This window comes from Rousettus aegyptiacus, unplaced genomic scaffold (assembly GCF_014176215.1).
Source record: "Rousettus aegyptiacus isolate mRouAeg1 unplaced genomic scaffold, mRouAeg1.p scaffold_m13_p_4, whole genome shotgun sequence".
NCBI classification, from domain to species: Eukaryota; Metazoa; Chordata; class Mammalia; order Chiroptera; family Pteropodidae; genus Rousettus; species Rousettus aegyptiacus.
In genome coordinates, this window is record NW_023416307.1 from 151,889,040 (window position 1) to 151,905,435 (window position 16,396).

General features: G+C 42.8%; 1 protein-coding gene across 1 annotated transcript in view; it reads left to right on the forward strand.

Annotated features, from left to right (window-relative positions):
* The window catches only part of ABHD5 (abhydrolase domain containing 5, lysophosphatidic acid acyltransferase), a 31,446-nt gene extending 27,911 nt beyond the window's left edge, over positions 1-3,535 (forward strand). The window contains exons 6-7 of the mRNA XM_016141265.2: positions 1,313-1,499; positions 2,134-3,535. Of these exons, the coding sequence (XP_015996751.1) occupies positions 1,313-1,499; positions 2,134-2,223 (277 nt within the window). The 3' untranslated portion in view covers positions 2,224-3,535. The remainder of the gene's footprint in view (positions 1-1,312; positions 1,500-2,133) is intronic.
* The last annotated feature ends 12,861 nt before the right edge of the window (positions 3,536-16,396 follow it).

A 16,396-nucleotide genomic window follows, 5' to 3' on the forward strand; every position in this document is an offset into this window, starting at 1 on the left:
CCGGTCTTTAGATATTGTCAAGAGTGAGGGAGGCTGGAGACATTTGGAGTCCTCGGAAGACTGATGTTCTGTGACCCCTGGGAGTTGGGTCTGGTGGATCAGGTCTACACACTTTATTGACTTGTTCCAACAGTTTTTAGTGGTCTTTCTCAGGTACATCGTGTATGTTCCTCCATGGCCTTAGTGTTTTATTCTTCACTCACCTACATTCAGAACAATTACATTCGCCCATGTAGCCTTTCTTGTGAACCTGGATTCTTCATAAAAGGCAATTCAGAATTATGCCTAGCACTGCAAGAGATGAAGAAATGACAGTAAAAAATGGATCCATCCCGGGAGTTCGCAGCGTGTTCTGTGTTCGTTTATGTGATGATGGTCAGCCAGGTGTGGCCACAGGAGAAGACACAGGAGAGGCTCAAGAGAACAAAGTTTATTATAGTCACAGGTCCTAGAGAATGGGGCCAGGGTGCAAGGAGGGTCACTGAATGCCAAGGGGTCACAAGGGAAGCACCAAATTTTAATCAGGTGGGAGAAGACAGGAGCAAAGGGAGAGTCTGGGTGAGAGCCTTTATTGGGTTCTTTGGAAAGGAAAGGCAGGGTGAACGGCTGGGCATTGGCTAGTTGAATAATTTCGGTGGGCTCGAAGATACAAGGTGGTCTCTAGTTGCCTGGTCCTTACCCTGGGATCATTACCCCGGGGACAGAGGACTATTGCCTCCTGGGGTGTGTGGGCATCAGAAGAGGCAGGCTCTGGGTCAGTTTGCACATCAAAGGCATATTCCTGGTTGAGTCCTTTGCCATTTCTGAGAACTGGCTAGCTCCAGGACTCACAGATTCTCTGCAGCCAGAAGGGTTTATTTAAGATGTCAAACTTCATAATATGTAGAAAATAAAAAATTTGAACACTACACAAAGAATACTTAATCTGAATTTCTTCTTATTTTGGTATTGGCTTTGCCATGGCAGGCAAAAAGTGGGTTCCATGAACCCATGGAAAAGCTACCTTCTACACTTGAAATAAGTTAGAGTGAAAAACATGTTTTGATTTAGAATATGACTTTTTTCTGATGAATTAGAGTTTTAAGCATCTTTGTTTACCTAATGAAAGCATATATCTTCTGTAGGGTACATACAGAAGTATATATTTTCTGTGGGGTCCGTTCCTTACACTTTCTAGTAAATTATTTTCTATTTAAGATGAGGTTTTTCTTAAGTGGGGAAGCTAAATATGAGTCTGTTTTGATAGAGGTGGGCGTGTGATACATGCTCATCCCTAGAAGTCATGTATGTGATTTTCTCCCTTCCCTTAAAGTGGTGAGACAGCGTTCAAAAATATGACAATTCCTTTTGGATGGGCAAAAAGGCCAATGCTCCAGCGAATTGGTAAAATGCACCCTGACATTCCAGTTTCGGTGATCTATGGCGCCCGATCCTGCATAGATGGCAATTCTGGCACCAGCATCCAGTCATTACGACCACAGTCGTACGTGAAGACAACAGTAAGTGTGTGGCTTGAGTTTTCAATTGTAGGTTAAGTCTGTTATATATACACATATATATTTTTTTGTCTTCAGTGGCATTTCAGGTCGTCCTGTGCTTTCACATCTGAGCTATAACTGCAGCCTCAGTCAGAAACCTGATATGACTTATTAAGAGGATAGGATTAGATCCACACAAATTTTCATGTTTGGAAAGCAAATCACCTTTCTTAGGGGCTTCTCCTGCCCCTACGGCCGTAGTGTCTTTGAGGTGAGAGAGACCGAAAGAGAAACAGACCCAATAGCACCTTGACCAGCTTCCGCCTCACAAAGCAGCACTTGCTCAGTTTGTTTCATCTGCTGGCCCTGTCATTAGTGGTCAATTTAGAATTTCTTTTCTTTTCTTTTTTTTTTTTTTTTGCATATTAAAATTTAGTAAGAGTCAATATATTGTTTTTTTAATCTCAAATTTTTTTAGTTTGATGGAAATATATAGTAGCTAATTGCTACAGAACAGTGTTGCTTATTCTTTTATATCTCAGTTATATATAGCTATTCTCACTTTCATTGCCAAGTGTCTTGGCTTATGTCATTGTGTTTTATTAAATTAAATGCTTTTTACTCACTGACCATCTGACCGCTTTCCCTTTCCCAGGCCATTCTTGGGGCAGGGCATTATGTGTATGCAGATCAACCAGAAGACTTCAACCAAAAAGTAAAGGACATCTGTGACTCTGTGGACTGAGCCCCGTGAAGGCGGGTTGGGAAAACCAGCCGCCCGATGGCCCCCTCAGCAGCAATTCAGTCTGTGAGGAAGAGTGAGGAACACGAGAGAACCAGGCAGTCTTCCTGGCTGTACTTTGCCCATGATCCTTTTCTGAAGCTGCTTGCACATTTAAACCAGTTAGTGCCTTCTAGAAGAATGCCTTTCCTTTCTCCTACACAAAGTCGAAATATATAAGTCTCTGAATCTAACAGCTTTAATAAAAGGTGGTTTGTCTCTCTGCTGTATTGAAAAATGGTAATTTTTCAACTGAAATTTTTTTCGTTTCTAACTATGCTATGTCAGGTACTTTTTATATTTCAATCTATATTGCCTATTTTAAAAATGATTTCTAAGTGTTTTATATACCGTAAAGGTGCACTTTATTTTCTTTGTCTACTTGTATTTACTGTGTCTAATAACTGATACAGTGCATCAAAATTCAGTGTGTTTTTATGTAAAAATTTGTCACTTGTTTAGCATACTTCACTTCATTTTTAAAATGGAATGATGGGACAGCATTTTTGTGAAAAAGATAGGAATTGATCACTAGCGTTAATTTTTCCGATTTTCCTCTGTTCTCTACTTAAGGCTGTAAAGCCATGTGGTCCATCCTGGCATCTCTGCAACTGCTCCTTGGAGTCCTCCTTCGTGTGCTATAGCTCTCTGCTTCCAGAGAAACATGGCATCAGTGCCCAAGTGATCCAAGCACTGAAAAGCCTTAGCTAAGGGTCTGCACCCCGCCACCCTCCCATTAATACTGTTCTTTTCTGTGAGCCGGGATGCAGCAAAGGGAATGGATTTCCTCACCGAGGGCATATTAAGATTATTACCTTCCAGTACGCCAAATCACTTATTTTCATTAACATCTAACTTTTGTAGATGGGTGCTAAAACTGGATTATATTTTTACCACATAAAAATCGGTGCCGCTGTTACATCTCCCGGCACCAGAAATGGGCTTGCACTGTGTCGTTTTGTTTTTTTTTTTTTTAAGAATTTTGCATTGATTAAATAATTTACATGCTTGAAGTTATATTATAGAAATTCTATAAAGTTGATTGACCTATTTGACAATATCTACCATCAAGCGTAATATCTTCTTGTTTTAAAATGAGGAAAACATTGAAACTAAAAAAGCTCTATGTTTAGGTAACTGGCTACTGAGAAGACCTTCCGAAAAAAAATTTGAATAGGATTGTCACCAACAAGGTGTTTTTGCCTTACGTTTTGTTAATGTCTATTGTCTAGGAGAAAGGTGGTTATATAAATAAAAACAGTGAACTTGGAGCAAATAACAGTTTGATGGTTTTGACTGTTGCACTTTCAAAATAGTTAATTAGGAAATTTCTAGTTGTTGGGAGATGTGTGGTTGTATTACTGTTGATTAACTGCCCAAAAGACCAAATGTCCTATTTTCAGCATCTCCCTTACAGACAAATAGCAGATTACACAAATGATACCGAAGCATGATAGATAGCTTCCCAGGAAATGTGTCTCGCTGGTCAGGTTAAACAGGTTAGTGCATTGGGTCACAAGAGAGCCAAGACATGGTGTCAGACTTCTCTACCTTAAGAACAAAGCAGCCTTTACTTTTAGTATCTTAGATGACCACATTCACACCTATATGTGGCACAAATAATAGGGGTAATGTTTTTGCGTTTTTTTTGTTTTTGGTTTTGGTTTTTGGTTTTTTGTTTTTTGTTTTTTGACTCCCCAGTCTCTTAATTATTCTTTGCTGGGCTTATGATAACTTTCACTCATACAGGAGAGTTTTTATGCAGGAAACTCGGTCCCAGCCTTGAAGGGAAGTTACTAGATTCACTTAGTAAATGGGGTTTCTGGCCACAGATATGTCAAGTGATTCAGGAAAAAAAAATGTAGACAAATGTCAAGCAGAACTTAGTTTCTTACTGACTGATTTTGCTTTAGTTGAAAACTATTTTCATAATTCTTTTTAAAAGTTAGATTTTACTTTGGGCTATCACATATGTAATCTCATGAAGCTTGATCTATCAGAGAAAGTCATAATCCTCAAACTCCTGATGATCCAGTAGGTGCTAAATGGTTTTTTTTTTTAATATATTATAGTATTTCATCTTCCTTAAATTATGCACAGTGTACTTTAACTTTATTTTACAGAATAAATTTTACTGTGATAGTCACAACATGACAGCTGCTGTATATTTTCTTGAGTTTTCAGCATGGCCCAGTCTGTTTATGCAAATTACCATGGGCGCGCGGACCCAGTGCGTGACCAGCAACACTCGCCGCCGTTCTGACGGAAGGCCGCTCTGTGGCGCAGCCGCCTCCGTGCGTGGCGTCACCCCGCCCACACGGCCCTTAGCGTGATTGGTTTCCTTCTTATTTTCAAAACGAGTTTTGTCTAGAATGGGTTTCAGAATATCATCTGCAAAACACTTGGGAACTGTCTCCCTTTAAATATATGTTTTATATATATTTATATTTATATTTTATGTATGAATATTTTTATTTTTATATTCAAAGGGTATACTAGATCCAGTAAAATGAATTTTTTTTCCTGTATAAAGGTATTAGAAAGAATAAACATTAATAGCCAGAAGTACCCTAGAAAAGAAGAGTGGAGAAGGAGGGATAACCCTACCAAATATTATACTATAAATAATATAAAGTCCAGGAATTTAATATATGATAAAGGAAGCATCTTTATTAATGGAGGAAAAGACTTTAAAAATGATGTTGAGACAAATATGGTTAACTATATGGAAGAAAATAAAATTGAATCCATGTTTCACGTGGCACACAAGGATAAACTCTGAATGGATCAGAGGCCCAATTGTGAAAATGAAACCTTCTAAATAACTAGAAGAAAACATAGATGAATTCCTTTATAATCTGAAAACTTTCCTGTGACTGGAAATCCAGAAGTAATATAAGGAAAGTGTATATCTTTAAAAAATAAAAGTTTTGAATGGCCAAAAAAAGCAAAGCTAGAAAGTAAATAAAGAAATGGCAAAAGTATTTGCAACATTCTCGCAAAAGGCAAATATAGGCTTAACACGTGAAGAATTTCTAAACTTTGAGAAGAACCTGAAAGAATGGGCAAAAGATATAAACGGTTTATAGAAAACAAAATGCAAATGGCCCTTAAACGTACGAGAATATGCGTAAGAGAAATGCAAATTTAAACAGATAGCATCTTTTACCCATCAGATTGGGAAGAATCCAGCTTACACAGTACACCGTTATTGCTAGGCCACTAAAAAAGTACAAAACAGGCACTCTAAAAAATACAAATTCCTATGGATGGAATTTGTTAATAACTAGCAAAAGTAAATAAGAGTTTATCCTTCAGCCAGGCAGTCTCACTTCTAAGAATCTACCTGAGGTGCATTGGCAAAAATGTGAAATAGTGTATCATTACAGCACTATTTATAACAGCTAAAGATTGGAAGCCACCCAAATCTCCATTGAGAATGGGTTGATGGAAGAAATACTGTACAACTGTGAAAAGAAATGAGGGCTCTTTCTATAGACTATTCTGGAGTTCTCTCCAGAGTAGAGGAGGTAAGGAATAGGATGTATGGTGTGCTAAGAAAGGAGGAGACACATGAAAAAACAAGCCTTTTCTTCTGTTTTTAAAAAATGCAATAGAAGAATTAGTTATACCAATAACTAATAAATCAGCTCCCTCAGGAGTGGTGGTAGGGAGCTGGATGGCGATGGCAACTAGGTCTCTCTCTTGTTTTGTACTTTTTACTTTGGGACCCTGTCAGTATTTTCTATTTTTAAAAAAAGATCAGCTCTTTAAAACAAACAACTGTCAAGCTGGAGGTATAACCACACTTAGAAGAGTTACTTCAAGTAACTTTAAAGCCCAACATGTTGTCTAAACTTCCCTGATGGAAGAAATCAAACTGCACTCAATGTTTTTATTGTTAGCAAGGACATTGGTGTTGTCGCTTTGAAACTGTATATTTATAGATGATAAAGCAAATATGTCGGTGAAATTCAGAGCCCAGATTTATAGCACAAAAGTTCAAGAATAAAATCAAGTAAAAATCCTGTAATTATATATTTCGGTTGGAAATCCCAGTAAAATATAATGGCAATATACTGTAAAATGATAAGTGCTTCCTACCACCTGACAGCAATTTCGTTTCCAGTTTTCAACCCTCTAAATATATCTGCACCTTTGCAACAATGTAATATTAGAAGTCCGGAACCCAATGTATCTGATTAAATTCCAGCACATCCATACACTGGAATATTATGCAGCCTTAAAAATGAGGTGTAACAATCTATAGATATTTTGCTTTACTGTAGAAATTCCAGTATATATGTGTATCAGATCACCACATTTTATACCTTAAACTTTTGTTATATGTCAATAATATCTCACTAGAGCTGTGGGGCGGGGGGAATGAGGTAGATCTGTAAGTGACGAGATGGAAAAGTTCCAAAACATCTTCAGTTAAAAAAAGACAGAAAAATTCAGAATATTTCATATGTATACACACACACACATACCCACAGATATATAAATATATACATACATACATACATAACAGCGTGTGCCTCTGAAGTTATATAAAGAGACACATGCTCCTATAAATAGACAATTTGGAGAGAATAAACATGCACACGAGTTTATTAATAGTGGTTAGTTTTGAAGGACGATTGTGTTATATGTGCTTTTGTAAACTTTGGATCCATGCGCATTAATTACACTTTAATGGAAACCATACAAAGTACAAGAAAAAGTCTTGGTTAATATTTCTGCTCATTTGTGAATAGGTCAGAAGCTAGCCGAAGGCGCTTAGCAGCTATGGTGGTGTCTGTGTGGATGTGCAGACCCGGACTGGGGAAGAGAGGTGTTCAGGATATGAAGGCTGAAAGCCTCAGTCATTCACTTCCTGAAAAATATGCTATAAAGTCATCATTGGCCTGTCTCTGTTCCGTCTAGCAAACGCAGTCCCAAAACAAGACTGCCCTTCTCATTTGTCTTCTATCGCTTAAACTCCTTGCATTAGAATGTTTCTCTGTATCTATTAAGCTCTACCTCTGTTTTTCTCTCTCCCCATCTCACATACACTACTATATCTGTCCTGTTATTACCTCTAAAAACTCTTAGGAAAAAATTTTAATGTTACATTAAATTAGAACTGGTTAAATTTGTGTTTACCAGCTGTAGTCCTGCTTTATGAGCGCTTAATTAGATTAACGACCAGATTTAAAATTGAAAAATACTTTTAGCAAGTAGTTTTCTAAATGGGTAAGGAATTTTATTCTACCGTATGTTTTAATCCTTTAAAAAATTGTATATACTCAAGAATTAAAAGGTTTCCATGAAATGCCCATTAATTCTTTGAAAATTTAGAATAACCAAGCCTACATTCTCCATATTAAACACTGCATTCATTTTGAGAGAGGGATCACTTGGCCAAGAGTTCTAAATCAGGTTTGCCGCATTGTATGACACACTTGTCATGGAGACAGGCATGAAAAGCTAAATGACTGGGCCCATTTCCTCCTTGGTAATAGGAAGAGACATATTGGTCACGATGACCAAGGTAGAGACATAAGAGCATTAGAAACATTCTTCCTATGTTTGTCATGTTCATTAAGAGCTGTTTCCTAGTAGTTACCTATGAATGTTTTTATAATTGGAAGTTACAGCAATAGAAACAATTAAGTGTTAAGACAAAGATGCCAGATGTGAATGACTGGCATTTCACCTTCCTGTGCCAACCAGCCTGCTGTATTTCTGCTGATTTGTGAAAACCCTAACATGTATTGAACGTAGACTTGAAAATGCTTTCCACAGGGTGGGAGGGGCACTAGGCTGAGGGTACGTGGAGAGTGAAGGATGGAGGATGGCCGAGGAGGGAGGCCGTGTGCCGACCCGCAGAGGGCTGCTGGCAGACATCCAACCCGTCTCCGCATGGCCACCTTCAGCGCCAGCTCTCAGGAATCGTCTGCAGGAGTGAAGCATCTCCATCTGTGCCTCGGAGTGACCTCTCAGCTCCATGGGGCCACCACCAAAGATGTAGGCAGCTGACACATCTTCCCTGGCAGCCAGAGACAGACACCACACCCTCAAGCTCAGCCTATGTCAGCACAATGTGAGGATGAGATGTGGACTATGCCAGCTCTCAGAGCAGCGGCCTCGGACTCTAGTGTGCCTGAGTCATCGAGGCCACTTGTCACGAATGCAGAGTTGAGGCGCTACACTGAGAGATTTTGAATCTGCAGATCTGTGGGTGGGGCCTGGGAATCTACATTTTAAGCTCCCCCCCCCAACCATGTCCATGAGCCAACACAGCTGACGTAGGAGGGTCAATTTTTTGTGTAGTGTATCAGGCAGTTAATTTGGTGGGACTCAAGCTACCGGTGCTGTTTCTGGGTGGCAGCTGAAATCTCAGTTCAGTTATTTTATCCTTAGCTAGAAGAGAGCCAGAAATTTGGGCAGAGATTCTATCGAGACTTTGAGGCTCCTCTCCCTGACACTCGCCTTTCCAGGACGCCCCCCATCATCATTTTGCCGTGACTGTGCTCGCCCTAAATTCTGTCCTCTGGTTCTTGAAGCCAGAAAGATCTGCTGGTTTTCTACCAAGGTCTGGTCCCCTTCTCACCTCGTCACTCGGGCTAAGAGCTGTGAAAATGCCGTTCTCCTTCCATTCCAAATGTCAAGTCCCTTCCCAGGTCTCCTTGCTTTTTGTTGTTTCTCGATATTGTCCAGTTTAGGACTGTTGTCAGTGGGTGAGTTGGTCCCCAGTAGGATCTTCCTCAGCCGTACTGGAAGCAAAACTCCTGGATCAGACTTCAAGATCAGTGTTTTCCAGGGATCTTTTTGCGCAAGCTTGAGACCCGGCTAGGTAGAGGCTCGTCTTGCTGAAAGACGCGCTCGCGTCTGGTTTCTGTACTTCACTTACCGTCAGCCTGCCGTGGCCACAGGCCACAGTCTGTGGATATCTCACTTTACTGTAGAAGTGTAAACAGGGATTAGACAATGCGGGGAAAGCACTGTGGTATCTGCACTCTTTTTAGAGACCGAGGCCCCCAAACTTAGCTGAGATAAAACCCAAATATAGTTTACAGTCAATAGCCTGTCTGGAAACCATTTCTGTCTCATCTCTCAAAAGCCGCTTCCTTTTAAGCCCTTCTATCCTGAGCTCTTCCTGGCCTCACAGGCCTTGCTTGCCCTGTCTACCAGTGGTTCCAGAAGCTTGCAACATTTTGTTGGTCCATTGTTTCCTGAGGCCTCTGCCCTCTCTGGAATTGTATTTCTCATACTTACGGTTAGAGTCATGCTGGTTCATTGTAATCTAATAGCCCTAGTGCTGTGAATTTTTACTACCCAAGCCAACAAAAGCAAAATGGTTAAATTCTTGAGAAATACCAAGTTCTCATAAATCAGGAAAGTTCCAACAACTTCAGATAGTGAAGTACCCCAGTATCCTGCATTGCTCAGAACCCCGCGGCACCAATTATAGGATAAGATTAACGAAGTCTTATTAGTCTGGAAATCAGCAAAAAAAAAAAAAATGTGAGGGCTGAGTGATTTTAAACTCGTGATGGAAACTGTTCATGATTCCCTAAAACTAACCCATTAAAACCCTAAAAGGTGATGCTCCTGATATATTTCCTCCATATCTCCACTCTCCAGTGCTGACAAGGAATTAAAAATAATCAGCTGATACTAATGGATTTACTTACTACACTGAGGAAGTAAGACCTGGAACTCTGAGAATCACAGTCTGGTGACCTGTGAATTGGTGCTGATATCGTCCTCATCATTCATTAATCTTTGGCCTGTGAGGAAAGGGGGAGGCCATTAAGTCAGGTATCTCTCTCTCACATACACACACACACACCTATTGAGCAGCCTTCACTATTGTAGACACAGCTGGGAACCAAGGAAGAGGAATAAGACCTGAGCACTCCAGATGAACACCACTGAGCCTCGCACGTAAGGCCCTGGATACAGGAAAACGCGGAGACCCTCCCTCAGCCTTTGGGCAGCCGGCATTCTCACCGCCCTTTTTAATGTGCTGGGTGGCTCAGCAAGGGTTTCCTCGTTTTCTAAACCGTTGTCTGGTAGCGAGACCAGGCAACAAGGAGCAGCAACAAATAAGCTGGTTCATTTAAAAATGAGCTTTTAAAGTTTTCATGGCAATCTAATCATGATGGCCTTGGACAGAGCTCCCAAGAGATCTACCATTGTGAAAAAGTATTAGGTCCCTTCCCTGATAATGACGACTTAAAAGGACACACAACTGCAGTGACCTCATGATGAGGCTCGCAGAGACTATCCTGTGGATAAAGACAGAGAAAGCACAGCATTTTTATAAAAGGTGCCACAAATACCTAATTTCATCCTTATTACCCGTTCCGCGTACCTCATAAGATTTTGGATTTCATCCATGCAAATGTGGAAGTGTATACAGGGAGGGTTTGGGACCAGGCACATTTAAAAGATATCTCCAAAAACCTCCACTTTATAAAGGAGGAAAACAATGGTGAGAGAGGTTAAGTGACTCGCCCGAGATCACACAGCCTAACAAGTGGTGACTGGGACATTGGAACCAAAATAGTCTTTCTCATTCCTTTCAGAGTTATTTTCATTTGGTCTTCCTTCTGCATAGTTTCGTGCCAGACATTATAAATAATAGTGTAGGATCGGCCTGGAGATGTAGGGTCCCTGGCCATATCTTCAGGAAGGGTTTGATAGTAAGTTTGGGGGGAGGGGTGGGAAGGGAGAGAGTAGGAAGACAAAGAAAGGAAACGGAAAATGAGCATCGAGCGGGGGACAGCTGTGTGCCCCATGTTTTCATGAGCCAGTTCATCTGCCCCTCTCAGCCTTGAGAAATCACTTCTCGGACCTCAGTTTCATCACATGTAGAATGTGCTTAATAACTGCCTACAGGTCTCATAGGCCATTTCACTGGTCCAGCATCCATGAGGTAGGTCGCCATTCCCATAGAGAGACAGAGCCCTGAGAGGTTAAATGACTTGCAAGATGAGATGAGATCAGAGCTTATAGGCAAATCTCGGTGCATCTGACCTGATTTTGGAGCATTGGGAAGGCCCAGCGAGGAGAGGCCCTCAGCCAGGTGTGACAGCTGGGGGATTTGGACAATGGGGTGAAAGAATATACCGAGCACCTGCCATTTGGAGCAGGGGCTGGCACACCTTTTCTGTAAAGGGCCAGATAGTGATCTTTTCTATTTACTTTGTCGGCCATACAGTCTCTGCCTTTCCAGTGCAAAAATCGCCAGAGAAGATATGTAAATGGATGGCTGGGGCGGTGTGCCCAGGTGGCAGGTCTGTGGGCCACAGTTTGCCCAACCCCGAGTTAGTCACATGACACAGGTGGGTCAGGGTTAGCAGGGCACTGCCTCCTTCACCCCAGTCTGTGTCAACGGCATCCCGTGGAGCTGTGCAAGCGCACCTGGCAGGCCTGAGGTGCCATCAAAAGAAAACGAGCCTTGCAATCTCCCTCAGGAATGGTTAAGCGGTGGGGCCCTGGACAGCGCTCTGCTCCTTGGTTAGGTGGAGGCGACTGAGTATTAAAAGGGCCTTGGAGAGGAAAGTGGAAGGGCCTCGTACCTGCCCAAGGAGAATGAGATCCCAAGAAAATTGGGTTCTCAGTGGTTGTCAGGACAGTGTAGGATCCCGTTTCTCAGACAGCGAGGAAGGCAGACAGACAGACCCACATGGTGACCTGGTCTCATGGAATTTGGCTGCCATGCTTCCTGGGGCTTGTCCAGCTCGCTCCTCCATGGAAGCGGGGTGTGGTTGGGTCCGCGTTACAGAAGGAAAATGCTTGCAGAGCAGAACCACGCATCTAAGAATAGACTAGGACGGTCATAGGTCTCACTTCCGTGGAACTCCATTCCTGGGTTCCCAGGGCAGCTGCCACGTTCACCTTTGGCTGCTCTCGGCACTAGCTGCTCCAGCAGATCAAGAGTGGGACAAAGTGCAGGAGAGAGTTTGGAGCTGGTGCTGCTTTGAGCAAATTTGACCACGACTGGATCAGGAAGATGGAAAACCCACTTGTCTGCTAAGCTCCAAGCTGTTGGCAAAGACCAGTATGAGGAGTTCTGGACAGGAGAGTTTGCCCAGCAAATGCTGGGACAGGGATGCCGTGCTCAGGAGTTGGGAGCTAACTAGACAAGGCTGGAGAAATGGACTTGGAGTCAGAACGGGAGATGCTCCCAGCGAGAGCAAGGGAGGTCCTGGTGAGGGGAGTAAGAGACCACTGCTTTGTGAGAGTCTGGCCTGCTTGCCAGGGCTGTGAACATCGCTGACCAAAGGAGACACACAGGACTGGTCCTGGTGCAAACAGCAGCATCTCCGTCTGCTGCTTTTAAAATCCCAAACTTGGCTGTGGAGCTGGGGACCTGTTAGGCAACAATAGCTTTCATACTGCTCACCCAGAAATGAAACTCCAGCCAACTTCCCATCTCTTGCGTTGACTCAAGGCCCTGTGGTCGTCCTGCTCAGGAGCTGGCTGTGTACTCAGGAGGTGAAGGAGCTGCTCGGGAAAGCTTCATAATTGAACACCAGCAGAGGGGTGACCCCAAAGAGTTTTCTAAAAAAAAAAGATCTCCAAAGAAAGAAGTCCTCTCACAGGCCCTGAGACCTAGAGAGGTGGGCTGCTTCCAGTGCAGGGGTGTGCATTGGATTGAAGGTCTCCCAAACTGGTAATGCAGCAGAATGACATTGGGGGTCTTGTAAAAACTTCTGAGGCCCTCTCAGTGTGGAGGCCAGGAAATATGTGTATTTGATGAGTTTTCCTCATGCTTCGGACTTACGGCCTGGTTTAGGAATCCTGGCCTAAGGGACCTCCCGAGATTTCTGCTGGCCTAGAGCAGAGCGGAAGTGACTGACCCAGACCGTGCCACACTGCCCTGCTGCTCCTGGCCTATTTGCCTAACTGTGCTACAGTCCAGAAGAGGGTGACAAGGTGCTCAGAATGAGGGCATGAATCCTGATTCCAATAAACCCCCCGTGCCATGTTTAAAGATCCTGGCACCTGTTACGTGCCCCTCCACAGCCACCGATAGAGAGAGCTGGGGCAACCGGCCCCTGAACGGAATAAACGCAGCAAAGCAGGGAAGTGGCTAAGAGTCGTCCCGCTGACTCGCGCTCTCACACTCTCTCTCTCTCTCTTTTTTTTTTTTTTAAATTGATGGTGGTGAAAATCCACAGGGGCCATGTTATGCCGCTCATTCATTTCTATCTGCACACGTTTAAAATTCTAAAAGCAAAGTCATGAAGTATATAGAGAAAGAGAAGGGGAACGAAAGCTCCAAATGGAAGAACAGAAAATGTGCCGAAATGTGAAGTGTGATGATTCACTAAGGAGGGCACTGAGGCCGTAAAGAAACGCATAACTGGACGTACGAACTAGAAATACGTTTTAGGTTAAAATGAAAACTCGTGGTAATGGAAAGAGAGGATTAGATCAAAAAAATATCATTCAGGCAGAGCATTAAAAAAGAAAAAACGTTTTAGAAACGTTCGATGTTTGGTAGACTCCTCCAATGAAACCATCTGTGCCTGGAGATTTCTTTTCGGGAGTCTTTTAATTACACATTCAACTTCTTTAATGGTTGACTAGTCCTATAACATTAGAGAAATTGAGTTCAGAATTTAAAAAGCTTCTGAAAAAAATAAATCATTCCTGGTTTCGGCTCTGACATGTAAAGAACTTGCAAGTCATTACCCCCATCCTTAACTGAGAAAAAGCAGAATAAAAAAAAAAAAAAAAACCACACACACCACCACCTGAAAATCAATGACTTCTCTTGGACTCTTTACAGAACTGAGCTCATGGGGCAGTCTGTTACCCCCAAATCCAGAGAGCCAGGAAAATGTAACGAATCACAGTGGCGATCTGTTTACCTAAAGCAGAAGAAAATGGCAAATGTGGGCAAAATGGTTTTCAAAGAGAAAGCAGACAAAGGGAGGCTGTCCTCAGTGGGTAAAGGGCTTACACCTGTCGCTCGGGACAACATGCAGAGACGCCAGAGATCACATGGGCAAAGACTATGAACAGGCAAACAGGAGACATAAAAATGCTCAAGACATTTGGGGGAAAAAAAGTTCAAGTCCACTAAGGATCGAGGAAAAGCAAATTCGACCGGCGAGGTAGGGTTCTGAGGTGCTCGTCTGTCGCACAAGCTGCTCGGAGCAGAGAGACAGGCTCTGGAAGCCACGTTACACTGTTACATTCTTTCTAGATTCCAGCTCAGCAGCTGGTATGAGGAACCTGACGTCCTTGAACACCCTTTTGCCTGGTAACTCCAATTCTAGGAAACTGCCCTGGAATAATAAACACAGTTGGGGTCAAAGATTTCACACACAAAGATGTTTTGCTTCAGGACTATAGTAATAGTGAAACACCACACAGCCTGCAAAATGCTGGGGCGTGTAGACAATTTATAGATTCATTAAAATTATGTTTCGGAAGAGTTCTTAATGATATGATAATATGCCTCTGGTTCAATGCTAAGGGGGAAAAAAAAGAATACAAATTTATATAATTTTCACCTGTACTTAAGAACAATACAAAATATTAAGAATTTGTGTCTGGGTAGTGGCCAATAGGGTGATTGGAAAAATACAGACAAATATTTTTTAAACTAGATTTTCAATAATAAACATGCATTTTTTGTGTTGTTGACTTCTAAAAATCTTTTTTGTTGCGCTTAAAATCTTTTCTTTGACTACAAAAATTAATCAACTTAAGGAAAGTTAATTAACTCGAACAATGTGTTGAAATAATTAAATTGATAAGAAAACTCATTGACTTTTTAAAAAGTGCTAAGACTACTAACTGTACTTATATAAATTCTATAAACAGAGAAAGTTATTTAATGACGGGAGGAAAAGGAGAAAGGGGCAGGCAGTGAGCCCCTGTGGAAACCATTGTGTCTGTGATAGAGAATTAGTGTGATTCCTCTATGAATACATATCAGAGAGCAGTACTTTCTCCATTTTCTATCCTTTTAAAAATGTTTTAAACACAGAAAAAGTGAGAGGATAATACGACTCACTCTCAGATTCAACACACGTTAGCATTATATTTTTAAGGACATAAACATGGCGGACACGTTTGAATTTCCTCCTCAAGACCCCCACTTCGTTCTCCTCACCCACTTCCTCTCACTGCGCTTGGGCCTCCTTTGTGGGTTCTCTGCTTTCCTAACTCGAGAGGAGATGTCAACACTCTGGCTGTGAACTCCATTCATTTGTGCTTCCAGTACAGCTAGGGGCTGGGGTGCGGGGGTGACCCCCACTCACCCCCACGAGCCTGTCCATGCAGCCTCCTCCTGGCCGGGCACCTCCCTGTGACCATGTACCTCAAAGGGCACCCACACTCCGGAAGTTCTCCCCGCTCGGCCTCCATGACTGTGTGACCTGGGAAAGCCTTCACCCGCAGGACAGCCTCTTCCTCAGTACCAGAGGCAACTGGGCTGCCAGCGATGGTCCCTTCCACCTTCAGAATAATAGGATACGTGGCATTCCCCACTTGCCCATCCCTACCAACACTGTAGCCTGTGTTCCTAACTTCCTGCTGTTTGCCTTTTACACGCTGACTCTGAGAAGTGGTTTCCCACAGCAATTCCTCTGGGCAACAGAAGTGTCGCGAAAGCACACACGTGACGAGCAGTGAGGAGCTGGGGGCTGGCTGTGCCATTCACGAGCGCCTGCCAGGTTCGTGCACCAGAGATCTGCTGAGCCTCTGTTCAAGAGGGAGCACCGTCCTGGGCGTGGGGGACGCGTGTGGAGCAGGCACAGAGTCAGCTCCCGTCTGGATTGGCTGCCTATTCCTGCTGTAATAAACTACCGCAGATTTGTGGCTTAAAACAACACAAAGTTACCGTCTCACAGTTCTGGAGGCCAGAAGTCTAAGATCAAGGTGTCCATAAGGCTGGTTCCTACTGAAGGCCTCAGGGGAGAGTCTGTTTCGGGCCCTCTCCCGCTCCTAGAGGCTGCCTGCATTCTTCGGCTCAGGGCCCCTTCATCTTCAGAGAGCATCACTCCAACTTCTGACCTCCGACTCTCCTGCCTCCCTCTTATAAGGATTCTTGTGATGCTGTGGGACCCACCTGGACGATCCGGGCTAATCTCTCCATCTCAAGAGCCTTAACTGGATCACA